At 40.1% G+C, this 17,689-nt stretch overlaps 1 protein-coding gene across 1 annotated transcript in view; it reads left to right on the top strand.

Moving 5' to 3' along the window:
* Positions 1–6,961: 6,961 nt before the first annotated feature.
* Positions 6,962–17,689, top strand: part of KCNU1 (potassium calcium-activated channel subfamily U member 1) — a 126,667-nt gene continuing 115,939 nt past the window's right edge. Inside the window, 2 exon segments of the mRNA XM_075997122.1 lie at positions 6,962–7,156; positions 10,153–10,275. Coding sequence (XP_075853237.1) covers positions 6,962–7,156; positions 10,153–10,275 — 318 coding nt within the window.

Here is a 17,689-nt window from a genome sequence, read left to right as displayed (position 1 = left end):
AGTTCTTAGACAAATGCAATTAAAATCACAACACTGATAAAGAAAGTCAGAAATACCAATACAAAGGACAACATTACCCTTTGATGGTCAAATAAGCAAAGCTCTGTCTTAGAATTTGTTAACCACTATCAGGGTATTTCATTTGCCTCGTGCATGCATCTTACATCATTTGTTTGGATTTTCTTTAAAATATGTAGATTAAAATGAGTTTTATTTTTGGAAAGTTATTTTTTTTTTTATCTGCATGGTTTTAGTTTCTCTTTTGAGATAATTGGAAAACTGCTGGGCTGTCCGCAAACCAAAGATAGAGCTAAAGACCAGTCCTTTCGACTCCTGACAAAGCTTGCAAGGAAACAGGGGCCCTGGGAGAGGAGTGTTTGCATGGACATGCCAATTCTATGGGATCTGATCCAGAAAAGACAGCTTTCATCTCCTATGCCACTGGGGACAACTGTTTTTTTTTTTTTTTATCTAAGCTGCATGTGGAGACTCCAACAAATACACTGCTCCTTATAATTAGGATTTTGGAAACACAATCACACAGTGCCCATAGAAATAATCCAGCCAGCCGCTGGGACAATGCTTGGTGATTTGCGTTAGCCTTTCAATAATGGAAGACCAGTAATCCCAAGCAGGAGGAGCATAAGGGTGGGCAAAAGTTGGGCCTGACAATCCCTACATTGGACCCACGGCCAGAACTACCAGTGGGGGCTGCCGGTGGTTCCTCCGTTGTCATCTCCCTCCCTTCGCTTGTGTGGTGGACACTGAGCACTCCCAGAAAATCAGCAGCTTTAAGCTCAGCGGGCCTGATTGCTGTGGAGACTGATTGCATTATTCATTCTCATGAAAAGAATTTTTAGGACTCTCAAGAATCCATAGAGATTATATATGAAAAAAAAAAAAAAAAAGAAAAGAAAAACCCTTCAGAGTTATCAACAGTTTAATTTCTACTTCTATTCTTTCAAAAAGGACAGGCTCACAGAAGATAAATACAGAACGCCAGAAGAAGAGGGAACAGGTCTTGGTAAGGTTTAAAGACTTTGGAAGCCCTGTCTTTTATAGGATTGGGTGCCCTTCTCTTCGTCTCTGCCTTTCTCTTTTTCATTCCCCCTCATAACCTCTCTTCCAGGCGGGCCCCTCCCTATTCTTCACATAAATAAATAAATAAAAACAAACAAAAAGGAAATAACAGAACCAAAATAAATAAATAAACTCTGCAGCTTGCGGCTTGCAGCTTGCCAGCTAATTCCCTGTGAAACACTTTCATCTACTGGCCTAGAGGGGAGCACTCGTGTCTTGACTTCTGTTTTTAAATTTGCAATGCGGTTTATGAAGACCACCCTCCAAACATTCATACAGTAATCAGGAATCACAAAATCCTAACATTAAAGAGATTGAGGACACTCTTCACTTTGCACTTAGCAATTCACTCAAGTAATACCCCCATGTATTTGATGCGCATCCATCAAATAATGGACATACATAGGTAGTCTGCAGCCCCAAGGGAGGCATAGCTTTGCAGCAACACAGAAAGTAAACTAGTGAGGGGAAAAAGGAATTGGGATGCCGAGGAGACTAAGGGGAAGAGATGGTCTCTCGGGCAAGCCAGTTAGCATGTTTCTAATCTAACCACGGGGCCCTGGGTTTACAGACAGTGGTCAAGGCAACCGTGTTCTCTCTAGGAAGAAAAGTGATTTCATGAACTCTAAGGAGAAATCAAAATGAATTCCAAGTTAATTCGTTAAAGGGAATACCCCCTCAATAAAAAGCCACTCAGAAACAATGTGTTTTCCTTTTTGTTGGTTTTATGAAAGAATCCATTCGGGGAATGAGGTCAGCTCCCAGAATATGGTAAGATGTTTGTCATCTATTAGAGGAATAATCCAGGACTCTAGAATAAAACACTGGTAGTATCTTGAGGCTTGGGGAGCTCTCAAAGACCAGTCCAGACTCTTCCTCTTGCTGATGAGAGAACTAGTATTCAGGGCCCATAAGAAGTTTGTCTTAAGACTTATATTTCAGAAGTATACCAACAAATCCAACAAAAAAAAAATAAAAATGAAACTCAAGGTTTCCGTGTGGATTTTAAATGCAATTAAATTGTTCAGAATATCAGCCTCTCCAGATTTGTTAGCTTCTAAAAACAGATCCACACACACCCCAAAACATCATAAACATTCTTCTGTTGGGTTCAAATTCATACCACAGGGGGGGCATCTTACTGTGGTTTGCCCACTTAAACAGGAAACAACAGAATGAAAGATATTAAAAGGGTGGGTTTCAATAGATCATGGCTCTTAATAGAATATTCCCTCAAGCGTAAACTTTCCCTGAAAGTAGTTAGTATGCTATCACCCCTATTGATGAGACTTAAAAAGAGGTGTTAAACCACTAACAAAGCCTCAAGGTAATGTAAAGAAAAGACTTGATGGCTGAAATAGTCCCATGAACACACCTTGAGAAACTGAAGGCTTCATCTTTAAGTGACATTTCCAAAGTGGTAGTAAGTCCAGAAGGTGTCTACACTAGAGACAGCTCGTGGCGATGTCCTGTCACCAGGACTGCAGTGCTCCATGGGGTTACCACCATCTCCACCCATGGCTTTAGACCCGGTTCTGTCATTGACTGGCTGCATGGGCCAAGGCCCAGTATCTCTGGACAGTGTGCTTGCCCAGCCGTGTGGATGTTGAGGATAGCAAACCAACCTCTGCTTATCGAAATAGGAAAATGTAAGGTCATAGCATTAAGTGCAATAGGATTTGGACACTTTAAAAGGCAGCCTTACAATATAATTTATTACTTTCAGAAGCATTGCAAACACACACACACATATACATATTCATGAATGCTGCCATGTAGGCTTAAAAAATGTAATTCTCACTTCCCTTTCTCAGAGTTGGCATGCTCCTTGGAAGAGAGTAAATTTTTTAAAAATTAAGCATTTATTCAATCCCATTAGAAAGTATAATTTTTCCAGAACATTTGAGTGCCCAGAGGTAAATTACAGAGATGTGTACAAAGTGGAGGAATTTTTCTAATCAAATCACTGATATGTTTAAAAATTCATCTGAACTAAAAAAAAAAAAATAAAAAATAAAAACCTTCAGTAGCGTAAGTCTTCATTTCTTAGATTCAGTTTTAAAGACATAGCGGTGAAAAGCCCATCAACCACCCAGAGGTGCCGTCCAGAAACCCAGGGTCAGCGTGGACACTTTCCGGTCTTCATCTCCCAAATGCCGACTTCTATCAGTCACACCTGCCTACCTGTGTCTCTTCCCAACACCCCTTCCCGCCAGGACCCACGTTCTCTCACTGTCTAGACCTGCGTCTTCTCTGTGGGGAAGCTGGAACGATCCTTTCACAACTGAAATTCAATCACTTAACTCCCTTCGGTGTAACCTTTTCAACTGTTTCCTCTTGTTCTGAGGCTAACTTTGTTCATTTGCTTGCATTTTAATCTCAAACCGGAACTCAAGGCCTTGCAGAATCTAGTTCCCTTTCAACATGGGTTAAAATGTTGGGTTATTGCATTCCCTTGGGTTATTGCATTCCCTTGGGTTATTGCATTCCCTTGGGTTATTATTGCATTGCACCTGACTGCCCTCTTTCCTGTTCTGCGGAAGTGCATTCTCCCTCCCACGGTCGCTCATCATATTTTTTCTCTCTGCTGCCTCCCCAACCCCATCTGGGTCCTGGCCTGGGTACCTTCTCACCCTGCAGAGCTCAGCGTCCAACATGGCGTACTCGAGGTAGCCTTCCCGATCCCTCACTCCTCACTGGACTAGGTTCCTCCTTCTGCCGTGGAGTTTTTCTCCAAACACTTCTCCCAATGCTCAACTGTAAACATCTTCCTCAGTTAACTGCATCCATTATGAGCGAATGGACTAGATTTGCTTTGTTCATTATGGGTGCTCTGAATCCCTGGCACATAGCAGTTGCTCAACACACACACACACACACACACACACACACACACACACACACACACACTACAGATGGTGCTGCCTTCATGGGAAGAGTTTGCAGTGAGAAGAGGGGAATATGGAGGAGGGAAATGTGGAAATATTGGATTAAGACCCATGTCGATTCAGTATTTCATTCACCTAACAAATATTTTTTGAGGACTTACAATTCATTCATCCAATCACCACGTACTTATTAAGCCTGTACGCCCTGCCAGGTGTGTGCCAGGTACAAGACTAGATCCAGGGTCCTCAGTGATGAGAAGAGCAGGAATGATTCCCCAAACCTGTGGAGCTTCAGTCTTGCAAGAGACCCTAGAGGGGCAAACTGCCTGGCTGCATGAATTGAATGCAATCTTTCGTGTGTGTTCATAGGACAATCTCTGCACAAAGAGAAAAGATGCCCAGATAGTGTCTTGGAAAGAATCAGAATACTTCTGAAATATGAAATAGCAAAAGTTGAGAAAATAAGAAAATTAAATTAGTGGCAGTTTAGTCGTTACTTAAGAAGAAGCAGACTAGGTAAATGATGTAGATGAATTTTGACTTGGAAATTCTGATCTTATTTTTCAAATAGCTACAGGAGTATGTGTGTGTGTGTGTGTGCGTGCGTGTGTGTGTGTGTGTGCGTGCGTGTGTGTGTGTGTGTGTGTGTGTGTATGATAAACAAATGATTCTTTCTTCTCCTTCTTTATTTCCGTCCTTCCTTCTTTCCTTACTTCTCTTTTTACTTTATAATTAATGCCATTCAGAAGAGGAACTGAAATGGCTCGTGGCATCTTTTCTTGTATTAAGTTTTATGTTTTTCAAAATATGCTCACACTACCTTATGAACCCCCAGAACAATTCTGTCAAGTAGGTATTATCGTCTACATAGAACCAGACTATGAAAGTTGAAACGACTTGTTAGACATCCCCCAGTACTTTAAAAGAAAAACTGTGGCTGGGACTCAAGCCCCTAACTCCTAGACCGGGGTTCTTTGTCACATCACCCTACGTCATTAGCTAGCTCAATGACAGGATTTTGCAGAAATGGTAAGCTGGAAGGATAAAAATACAACTGCGGTAGTGGTTCTAGGAAATGCTACCGTTATCTTCTAGAAATAGCCTTCCACACACGGTAGTGTCCAGTGGGTTCCCAGGAAAAGCACGATTTCTCCTGGGACTCACCCCTCGTGTCGGGTCATCTTTGCAATAACTGGGGTGAGCTAGGCCTTCCGTCAGGCTCTGACGTTTCTCCTGCCCCCAGAGCACGCTGGAACGCATGACATTTCTTACGCCTTTGGAAACATCAGGGAAAATAAAAGGACCTTCTCTCATTCTGAACTTTACTTCTGCTGGACCTAAAGGTTTGCTGGCAGGGCAGTGATAAAAGCCAGAAAGGGGAAGTTCCCACCGAGAAGCAATAAGGGGACTAGATTTGTGGGCTCAAATAACAACCGACCGATGATCACACGTAAAATTGCCTTCTATGATACCTGCATTTCTTATTTGAAGGATAAACAAAAATCTTTTTTTTCTTCCTGTTTCAAGTCAATCTTGGTTTTTTATTGTGGCTATTTAAGGACTACAACAATATTTTCAATTGCTACATAATAGATCTATTCATACATATTTTGGGGTACATGTGACAATTTAATACATTCATGTAATGTATACAGATCAGATCAACGTAATTGGGATATTCATCACTTTATAGATTTGTCTTTTCTTTATGCTAGGAACATTCAAATTATTCTCTTCTAGCTACAATATTTTGGAGGGCTGGGCACAGTGGCTAGGATCATGCCTGTAATCCTAGCACTCTGGGAGACTGAAGTGGGGCAGATTGCTCCAGGTCAGGAGTCCGAGACCAGCCTGAGCAAGAGCAAGACCCTGTCTCTACTAAAAATAGAAAAAAATTAGACAGTCAACTAAAAATGAAACAAAAAATTAGCCGGGTGTGGTGGCTCGTGCCTGTAGTCCCAGCTACTCGGGAGGCTGAGGCAGCAGGATTGCTTGAGCCCAGGAGTTGGAGGTTGCTGTGAGCTAGGCTGACGCCACGGCACTCACTCTAGCCTGGGCAACAAAGCGAGACTCTTGTCTCAAAAAAAAAAAAAGAAACAAATATACAATAGATCATTGTGAACTATAGTCACCCTCCTGATCTGTGGAACACTAGGTATCATTTCTTCTCTTGAACCAAGTATTTGTACCCATTAATCAGCCTCTCTTTATTCCCTTCCTGCCTCCCCTTCCTGGCCTCTGGTATCCACCAATCTATTGTCCATCTTCATGAGATCTGACTTTTTCATCTGCCACCTATGAGTGAGAACGCAGTTTCCATGTAACCACACGTAGTGAAATGGTTACCGTTGCCAAGCAAATCAACACATCCATCATTTCACATAGCTTCCCTTTTGTTGTGTGCATGGCAAGAGCACCAAACATCTACTCTTTCGGCAGAAATCCCAAATACAAAACAATACTATTAACTATAATCTTCATGTTGTACGTTAGACTTATTCATCATATATATATATATATATATATATGCTACTTTGTCTAAAGGATAAATGAAAATATCAAAGTGCTTCTCTCTTCGGTTCTGATGCCTGAGAATTTGCCATCCTCTCAGATAAAGAGCCAACTCATTCACACGCAGACAGGTGGAGGCCATTTCACTCAAAAGAGTCACTTTGGAATTGTTTGACCGAACAAACCAAATAGGCAGCCAGCCGATCATAGCTGAGAAGATGAGAAAGTCAGTGCCCATCGGACCTAGAATTTTTTCTGACTACCAGTGCTGTGGGCTTTAGGCGCGTCCCGCTGCTCTCCACTCATTGGCGACTTCTGAGCCAGCACCGCAGTGGTCAGCAGACCCTCCTTCCTGGACTGGTTGTTGCCGCCAGAGTCAGGGTCCTGGAACACGATGAACTCTTGAGTCCTGGAATTGTTGCCATGTGACCATGATGACATCACAGAATAGGCCAACGATTCCGTCTCCTGAGGTTTCGAGCATGTTTCGGACTCTGCCACTAGAAGAAGAGAGGGAAGACTTGGGGAAAATATCCTGCACAGCTGAGATCCAATTGGCATTTATTCTTTCCTCCTTTGTGACCTTCTTCAGTGGACTGATCATCTTATTTGTTTCCAGGCTCGTCTGTAGAATTATAAAAAGATGGCAAAGTCTCAACAGAACAGGAGTCTTCTTGGTCAGTGTCCTTTTCTGGTCTCCCACCGTATGAAAATCAGAGGCGGGTCTGGCCTATGTTTGTGCTTAGCGAATAATGTAGGCTTCGCTGGATTTGGGGGGGCCAACAGAGCCAGTGGCTCTGGTCTGGAGCCTTAGAAAGGGGGGTAAGCAGGAACCCCAGGCCACCATTCAAACGCTTGCAGGGACAGGGATGGGCGTCCTTGCTCTCCCACCACCGTGAGAACCAACGTCTTGTATGGATGGATGATGAATGTTAGCTCTGAACGCCGAGGTGGCTGTTCTGAAAAGACGCCCATAAACATTATGGCTGGGCCTCTATTTTGAATTTTAAAAAAGACAATTGTGCTAGGTACAAGAAAGGAGGCAAAAAGGAACAAGACATCAACGTGTCAGTCTCACTTGCAAAGATGCTTCGTGTGTGATGCATGTGTGCTGACCTGTATACGCTGCTTTTGTACACTAGGGGAGCAAAATACAGCACGTGCCAAACGCACATACCTGCAGAAGCCCATGCACACTCGCAGGTGCCAGCCAGCCACAAATGCTAGGACACTTCTTATACCTAAATAAGCTTCGCAAGTGTTGGGTGTTGTTGAATGACAGTGGCAAATAATGATGATGAGAAAAAATGATATGTTACCCAGATAAGACATTGCTTAGGAGCTTAAAATAAAGCTCTTGTATGCTACATAACGACTGTTCTAGTACCTGAGGTCAAGGGCAAAGCATTTTATTATGGCCTATGTGGTTTCTTTCCTTTTTTTGTCTCCCAAACTTTCTTTTTCTCTGATTAAAGTAATTTCCATAGTAGAACACATTTTACCTGTGCACCATAATTAATATTGAAAATGTGCTTAAAATATTTCTCTTATTGCTAATAATGACACAAAACAGCCTAATTTATAACTTGGTAAAATTTTAAGGTTATTGGAAATATGAAAATCAGGTTTCTATATTTGAAAATTATCTAATATTGAAGCTCATAGATTTTGTTACTAAATGACTTCACGCTATTAATAATTATTTCTGCATTAAAGAGTGTAATCAGAGGCATAAAAACTGTAGAAAGAATTTCAGGACACTAATTTATGGGTACATAGGTATGGTTAATCGGCCTCTTGGTTTCTACATTTTAATTTTTTTTTTAAACATACAACTGAATTTGTAGAATTTTTAAAATTTTATAGTCTCCTGCTTCAGGAAATGTTTCTTTCTTCTCCATTATCTTAATTTTTGTGTGGTTACAAAACTCTGAAAGCACATTTTTCACATCATACTTGCTCTATACTTTATTTCTTTGGGTGTAATTCATATCTGTACTTCAATCCATACGCACTTCAAATATTAAGCATATGTTCAAAGGTTAAAAAGTGAGGTCTGAGAAACCAGAATGCTAAACTGTTCCGCAGTTTGAAACTTGAGAAGAAAGTTTGGTCAAAGTTGAGTTACTTCTCACTGATTTGTTATATTAAATTGAGAATACTCTGCTCTGCTCTAAGCTTTTGGAAAGGTGGTCAAAAATGTAAAAGATGTCACAAATCTAGGTACTGGGAAGAGTTCTTTTAAAAATTATTTGGAGAGTTACAACTTTTCCTTAAATGTGCATTTTGGAAGATTCACTACATCCTTAAGTATGATTTTATTATATCTTATGGGCAATTTGTTTTTCCACAGAAGCCACTTCTGATTTTATAATGGGATTCAAATGAGTGTCCCATATTAACATCATACTGTATTTTTTTAAAAAAAAATCAATCTTCAGACAACATCTAAGAAACATATATGATGAACCATGCATATTAGAGGGCAAATTATTGATCAGAATATGAACTGTATCCAAAAGTCTTTTAATAAGAATTACATCCACCAATCCAAAAAAATATGAGTAGAAAAATTTAAGCAATTTTGAAGCCCTGGTTCCACATCAAACAAGCTTTCCTGAAAGTCAGAAGGACTCAGTCAGCTTGGTGTGGCCTGTCCTGGTTAGTGTCTTTGTAGGAGATAGTTCTCTAGACTATGTCAACAAACGAGGGGTGATAGTGCCAACTCTAGCCTTTCCTCATTGCCTGATACTGGGCAAGTCATTTAATTTCTCTATACCTTGGTTTCCATGTCAGTATAAAATTGATCCAGCCATATCAATATAAAATTGATTTAATCATACCTGCTCTATCTACCGCATACGATTACTATGAAATTAAAATGTAATAAATAAAAGCATTCTATAAATGTAAGGAAGGATTACAATTTCAGGAGAATATCAGATAAAGAACTAACAACAAAATGAAATTGTTGAAACTTTTCTTCCTCTGGGCGAATTGCTCTAGGTCAAGAGTTCGAAACCAGCCTGAGCAGAGACCCCACCTCTACTATAAATAGAAAGAAATTAATTGGCCAACTAATACATATAGAAAAAAAATTAGCCGGGCATGGTGGCGCATGCCTGTAGTTCCAGCTACTCGGGAGGCTGAGGCAGGAGGATCACTCGAGCCCAGGAGTTTGAGGTTGCTGTGAGTGAGGCTGACGCCACGGCACTCACTCTAGCCTGGGCAACAACAAAGTGAGACTCTGTCTCAAAAAAACAAACAAAAAAAAGCAGATGCTTACATCATCACCTAAAAATAAATCTGTGATCCTTTTTTTTTCTTTGTCCGTGTATCTTGATGGAAAATTTTAAAACACTTAATCCCAGAGCAGGAAGAACCACGCTGTTTCCAGTCCTGATTCATATGACGATGTTTGTTTGAATGGTGAGAAAGGCATGGGTGAAGCCCACAGAATTCAGAATGTGCAGAAACCAGGACCATGCAAATGCAAATGCAGTCAAATTCATCTTCTGAAATATTGAATAAGCAACTTCAGGGTTCCCTGGGTTGGACAAGGTAGAGTGATCTCTGGCTGGTGTCACAACCAGAGGCTCTATTGACATAAATACAAGAGATTACTTTCTCTGAGATCCAGCTGACCCTGTCAATTTCTTTCTCTTGCTTGTAGGAACTATTCTCAGCAGATAGAGGCCATGATAAACCTTTCTTAAGAAGCTTCCTCTTCCGGGGAGTATTTCATGAACGGATAGAAATGTTGCTTTCAGCACAGACCTTTGTGGGGCAAGTGTTGGTAAGTACATTTTCCTTGTGAGCTGCGAATGAACTCTAGCCATGAGTGAGATTATAGTCAGTATACATAATTTTATCACCCTGGCAAGCATCTGGTGTTCCCTGGTGGTCCTATTTAAAATCTCACACACTTCCCAATCACCACCTCCTTTTGCCTACTACTCTTTATTTTTCTGCTTTTCCTCTAGAGTAAATATAATTATTCTTGGCATTATATTTTAGATTTATTGTCGGCTTTCCACTAAAAGGAAAGCTTTTTTTTTTTTAGACAAAGGTTGTATGCCTTTCGTTCATTTCCTCTGACCGTCCAGATAGATGTCTAGCACATAGTTATTTTTTTGAATTGATGTTTAGTAAACTAACCTGACCTGAAATGTGTGGTTACTTTCCCCTCCTTTGTTTCTGGTAGATCTTTTCTCTTCATTATACAAGCCTGCCCTTATTGCCCCTCTGTGATATTGATCACCTCACTCCCTATTTTCATGTCGTAACTCAGGTGTATTAAAGCTCAGTTCAGGCACCGTCTCCTCTTCCCTCCCTATTAGGCTCGGGTCCCCTCCTCTGGCTTCTGTCATGCCCATTGAACATTGTTATTAAAAGTATCTGCACACATTCTTGTCTCCTGCAGGGCACCGTGGGATCTTGCAAGAACAAACTATGTCATGGAAATGTTTGTGTCCCATTGTCTGGCTGTAGCATATGCCCCGCAAATAAATATTGCACTGATTACCATCCCTGTAGTGTATAGTTCGATCTGGGAGATAAAAACTGGGAATCTGTGATTTGGGGTATGCTGCCACCAGGTGGTGTTACAGTGGAAGTGGGTCCATGTGCACTAGAGATTATCCTCCGCTTTTTATAATTAGCAGAAACAGGGCTCTTTTCCAGTTACTGTTGTTTAATTCAGATGTAATAAATTGCTAAGGCTTGCTTGGAAGTGTATCAGTAAAACTGCTTTCATAAGAGCTCTAGGGAATGTTGACTCATCCGGAAATGCACCTCTCCTTTTTCTGCCTACTAAAGCTTTCGGTCTCTTTTCCTGAAATCCCTGCGGGTCTGACCTGTTGCTGGAGGATTTTGTGATTCTCTCTGACTGTATCAGGGACCTTTTTTTTTTTTGCTAGGGTTTCTTCACACGTTCAGATCATGTTTGCCTGTGTGGGGATAACGTTGGGAATAACTTGTTAAAGGTCACTGGGGTGAGGCAGAAGGGAGCTTACAAGACCCACCATATGAGCACTGCATATCAGGAATGGGTGAGGAAAGAATGATCATTGGTTGTATACCAATAAAAATTACTTCTTTAACGATGGAAAATTGTATTCTTTTAGCCTGTATTAGACGACGATTATCTGGTCGGAACACCAGGAGACCCAGAGTTAAGGTTAGATAAGAATAAACACTCTAGCACTGAAGGGCATAACCGACATTCTTAGGGATTCCAAGTCAGCATTTATGTAAGAGTGAGAAGAGAACAAAATGCCTTCTTATGCTTCCTCCCTTCCTTTGTAATTCCTTCACTTGTTTCAACAAATATATATATATATATATATATATATATATATAAAATCTCCACCTCTGCTAGAATTTAAGTTCCATACATGCATTTTTCACTATGCCTAGAGTGTCTGCCTGTGTATAATTGGCATATTTGCTGAAACAAGTGAAGGAATTACATGGGAAGGAAGGAAGGAACCATAAGAAGGCATTTTGTCAGTTCAGATGCTGATCGATGCTATGAGGAAAGTACAAGTGACATGTTTGTGCGGGTTGGTTACGGAGCTAGATCACTTCAGTCACGGTGATCGTAGAAGAAATCTCTGCAGAGGTAACATTTGAGCTTGAGACATGAAGAACAAGAAGAACAAAGCAATTGTAGAATGGATGGAACGGGGTTTCACATAGAAAGAACAGACTCATAGAGGTAAAGAACTCAGATCACCACGAGTACTGGAAGGAGGCCCAAGTGCTAGTGGCCAAGGAGGCCAGGGTGGAGTGATGGCTGAGAAGAGACTGGAGAGAGGCACAGTGTCTTGTGATTTATAAGAGCGCTCTAGACAGCTCAAGTGGAATCGCTCTACTCGACGCCAAGGGAAGCCACTGAGGTCTAAAAGCGTGCATCGACAGGGTCTGCTTATGTTTTTAAATTGAAGAGGCACTAAAGGCTAAAAATAAGGGAATTGTCAAAAGTATACCAAACAAATGCCAATAGAAATTGGGAGCACCGTTTTAATATCACTTTAGTTTGAATTCAGGGCAAAAAAAAAGCATGAAATGAAGCCCAGTAAGCTGTACTAGTTTTCTAGGACTGCCATGCCAAAATGCCACCGGTAGGAGTGGCTTAAACAACAGAAACGTGTTGCCTCACTGTTCTGGAGGCTAGGAGCCCACGGTCAAGACTTTGGCAGGATTGTGTCCTTTGGGGTCTGGGCGGGAGAGTCTGACCCACGCCTCTCTGTTAGCAGCGGTTTGCTGGCAACCTGTGTTCCTTGGCTGATGGTTGTGTCACCCCAGGGTCTGCCTTGCTGTTCACACCTGCGTGCACACCTGTCTTTGTGTCCAAATTTCCCCCTTGCATAAGGTTACCAGTTACACTGGATTAGATCCCACCCTCATGACCCCATCTTAAATTGAACACATCTACAAAGAACTTTTTATCAAACAAGGTCACATTTTGAGGTACTGGGGATTAGGTCTTCAACATATTTTGGGGGTGGGGGGTACACAATTCAACACATAACCTTTGAAATGATAAATATAACAAACCACAACCAAGATGTAACATCATGCATATCACTGCACCAAAACTATCACCTTAAGATGTGCAAAACATTATAAAGTCATTTACATAAATAAAAAATAATTAAAATAAACGAATTAAGCGTCAAGCTCAAAAAGTTAAAAAGAAAACAGATTAAATCTAAGCAGAATACACTTTAAAAGATGAAGTCAGAGATTAATGAATTATAGTACAGCTGATTATTTTGAACAAACAGTGAGCCAAAGAAATCATCAGCTAACCTAAACAAGCAGATAAAGGAAAAAGTATAAATGTATTAAATAAGACATTCAAATGAGAACATGAGTACAGATAGAAAAGAAATCGAAAGATATATACGCAATGAAATTTGAAAACTTGGTGATCCCTTAAGGTAATATAAATTATCAAAACTATCTGTAACAAAAAGGAATGGAGAACAAACATCTGGAAAAAAATAAAGTTTTCAAAGACCTATAATCATTATCATCTTCCTCCTATGGGAGACCTTGATGATTTGAAGGTTCAGTTTATGAATCTCTCAGGGAGTGGATGTCTTTCAGGCTAATTAAACGGTTCTAGGACACAGGAAATAAAAGAAAGCATTAAATTTTCTTTTCACTGAAAGCTTGGAATCTATATTAAAATTTCCCAAAATGGAAAATTCTTAAAAATATACAGATTGATATCTTTAGTGCTTTGGGGGAGAATGCCTGGACAACCAACCAGTGTAAGAAGAAGAAGAAAACGAAGAAGATGGAAGATGGAAAAAAAAAAAAAGTGGAAAATAAGAAAGAGGAAAAAAAAATGAGGGAAAATAAGAGGAAGAGAAGTCCAACAGTCAAATGGAAAGAAAAATTCTCTTCCAAACAAAATGTTTTCTAGAGACACTTCTAGATTAGAACATGACAAGGTATTGATCATCTCTGTAGCATCTATGGGTTTGGTATTTTAGTGTTATCACTGGTATGTTTTTATACCAACTACCTGTGCAAGAAATTTTCTTTTGAATTTAGTTTCAAATGTGGACCTATTTCTCAGTAATTATTCTGCTTCACTTTGGGTTTTGGGGGGACGTTAATTGTATAACTGACTGTGTTTCTCTGTTGCTTTGTGGCTAGAAATTTTAAAACAAAAATTATAGCTTATTTTTATCAAGTGTGTCTATTTTTAGTCTCATTCTAGGCACCATTATATATTCACATTCTACTTTTCTGTCTTCTCTGACTTCTATTTTTTCAGGCAATCTAGCATTTTATGTCTTTATATTCTGTCTTAAATCCTTTCTGTAAATGGAAATGTAAATCTTGTCTGTGCATGTGTAATCCTCTCTGTAGATAAGTAAGGCCTTAGCAACAACTGTCATCAGCCTTTGTACAGAGAACAACTAAAATGAACAAATAAAGCATCACAATCCATTTGGAAATGAGAAAGATTGTTTGAAAAATGATGCCGGGAAATTGACTAAATAAAAACCTATTTCGAAGCTGACTGATCAGAGTTACCAGCTGCCAGATTGTCTCAAGGGAAAGTTTTAGATGAAAAAGAAAAAAAAAAAAAAAAAAAACTAACTAACAGTCATAGATTGGGTGTACTTCCAAGGAAGAAGTGCCGGGAACTTACCGGAGACTGATTCCACGAGAAGAGGTTGCGGAGCAAACGAGAAGGAGCAAGTCATGGGCAGGGATCAACCCCCAAGAGGTTTGGAGTCAATATGAAAGCTGCTTCCTTTCATACCGTCCAAAGTCCACCCCCAGCTGAGGGAAGAGAAGGCTGGGTGGGCCAGGAGTTTCTTGGGGGAAACCCCAAAATCGACATATTTTCCTCTTTGTAAGGAATTGCAGCAGAGAGAGCAAGTTCCAGACTCCAAGAGATAAGGAATTAATAAGCAATAGGCCTGTCACTCAGTCTTTCTTGTGAGACCTCCCCTTACAAAGGGATTTTTTTGGCATGGCAGTGGCTCAAACTGTGTCCTGTAGCTGGCGCCCCTCCCCACCCTCTACCATCTGCGGTGGCTGGGGACCAGAGCGCGGTTGGCCTTGGCCGTCTCCTGCACTTGGTGCTTTCTCTTGATGACAGACCCTGTCCTTGATCCTGCAGACTGGGGTGACAGCTCCTCCCGCATCGGCATGCCCACGGACCCCTTCTCCAGGCACGTGGTAATCAACCACTTCAAGGCCAGCAAGGGGCTGATCGAAGAGGGACACGGGGACCCGGTGGCAATGGTCCCCATCCTGGAGGCTGGCAGCCGTGGGAGGTTTCTCGGGGCCTGGTTTCTCAGGTCCCGTAAGGGCTGCGTTTGATGGTTGCCCGTCACTCTGTGCAAGCAGCGTGGCACTTTTCAAACTTCTCTCCTCAGTTCCCCTAGTCTGGGGGTCTGGCCAGCTCTTTGTTTCCTCCTTCTGTCTGTCATCAAGCGGGTGAATGTCCTGGACCACTGGATCTTTGGGCACAGAGCTCCTTTTCATCGCTGGGGCAGCTGTGATGAGCCGTCTTCCTGGGCTCGGGTTCATGCTATGTCCAGTCAGTTAGAAAATCACCCTGCCTAATTTTTCCAGTTTCTGGAGTTGAATTTAATTTATAAAAATGTTTCCTTAGAGCTTTTCTTTGACTATATCTCGCAAACTTTGACAAGTATCGCTCTTATTTTTATTAATGCCTACTCGATCTTTTAAGTTATTTGAATTTTAAACTTTGATTTCTTATTCGATTCATGATGTATTTAGAATGTTGTATGCTATCATTTTCCTTTGTGGGGAGAGCTTGGCAATAGAGTGGCTGTCCTTTCTGCTTTGATGGACATTTATGGTCCAAGAATGTCTCAGCTTTTATGATTTCTACCTTATGGAATTTATGGAGAAATTCTTCATTGCCTAATGTATGATCAATTTTTACTACTACTTAATGGGCTTTTGAAAAATTATGCCTTATCTGTTTTATATATGAGCAATGCTAATTATGTTGTATGTGTTTTCTATAGCCCTAATTATTTGCTGACTGATTGAAAGCAACATATCAAAAAGCTTAATTTATATTTTTTTTAGTTTTATTGATTTTTTTTGCATTTCCAACAGACTTGGAATGACATACTCCTATATAATATCAATTGGTGCACAAAGTTGCCTATTATAGTTTCTTGGCTGAGAGTACTTTTTACCAATATGACATATCCATTCTTTCACATTTAGTACTACTGTTTTTGCTGGAATATTTTAGAATACAATATTAGTGTGTCATATTGACTCTCCCGTTTTCCATTTTATTCATACTTGATTGGGATGTCTTTGCCCACCTCTCTTTCAACCTTTCTGTCTTATTTACTCTTAAGTATGTCTCTCTTAAGTATGTAAATGTCATGGAGCTGGAATGTTGTTCTTGTATTGATTTAAGAATACATTTATTTCTTAATATACTGGAAGAATTTAATCTTCTTCCTTTATGGTGATCTGTTTTACTGGTCTTTATAATATTTAGAGGTTGAGTTTGCTGGAAGTAGAATGTCTAGGTATCAGTTTCTTAAACGAACAAATGGGAGGTCTGTGAGTGTTCGAAGGGAGAACAGGCATTGGACATCCAGCCAGGAGCTCTGAGTTTCTTACCTCCCTGGAGAAGCAGAATTACATGATGATTGTGCATTTTGAGAGGTCTGGGTTAAAACTTTGGCTCCTCTACTTCGTATTTATGTAAGCTTGAGCAAGTTAATTTTTCTAAATTGGATTTCATTCACATACTATGAATACAAAGGAGATTATAACAACCCCAATTAGAGTGTTGTAGCGAGAATTATATCATAATGCATGTAAAGCACTCAGGGCGCTGTAAGCACTGACCATTGGATATCTATTTACATTTAAAATTTATTTTTTGCTACTTTATGTTTTTGTACCCTTTAATGTGGATAATTCTACTTTTAACAGCATATTATAGGCATTGCATTATGTGAATCAAATGCAAAACACACTCTCTACCTTATATTTCTGTGTGTATCTCTGCATGTTTTATGTATTTTCCTTTTGCGTGAGATCTTTCACACTATTTTCTTCCACGCCATCCCTCCTTCCTTCCTGAAATTGTTGAATTAATTTGAACATTCGGTTCCAGATTGGTATTGTGTGGGGGGAGGGAGGGGGAAGGCAGCATTATACGTTTGGTAAGCTTTCTCCTTAATATTTGCTTTAACCTTAAAAATTATATTAACCCTCAATATTGTAAGTTTCCTATGCACATTTTCTAATATAACATACTTCATCTTTCAGAATTTTTTCTTGTTTCTTTGGTACTTCCCATATTCATTTGTAAAAAGAGTATGAGTAGTATCTTTGAATGTCCAAAAATGTTTTTTCTTTGCTCTTACAAATAAATGACAATTTGTTTGAGTTTACAATTCCTTTTTTTTTTTGAGGACTAGGACATTGCTTTAATTTTCAAAATAATTTTAAAAATTAGTATTAATATAAATATATCCCAGCATATTTAGATGACCAGTTTTTATTTATTTATTTTTTAACTCAGGATACTATGAGGGTACAAACGTTTTGGTTACATATGATGCGTTTGCCTCACCCAAGCCAGGGCTACAAGCATGCCCTTCCCCCATATAGTACACTCTGCTTCCATTAGTTGTGGGTTTATACCCCCACCTGCCCACCTGACCAAC

This window comes from Microcebus murinus, chromosome 24, assembly GCF_040939455.1.
Source record: "Microcebus murinus isolate Inina chromosome 24, M.murinus_Inina_mat1.0, whole genome shotgun sequence".
NCBI lineage: Eukaryota > Metazoa > Chordata > Mammalia > Primates > Cheirogaleidae > Microcebus > Microcebus murinus.
Note: the sequence above shows the minus strand (reverse complement) of the source record. Positions and strands in the feature narration are given on the sequence as shown.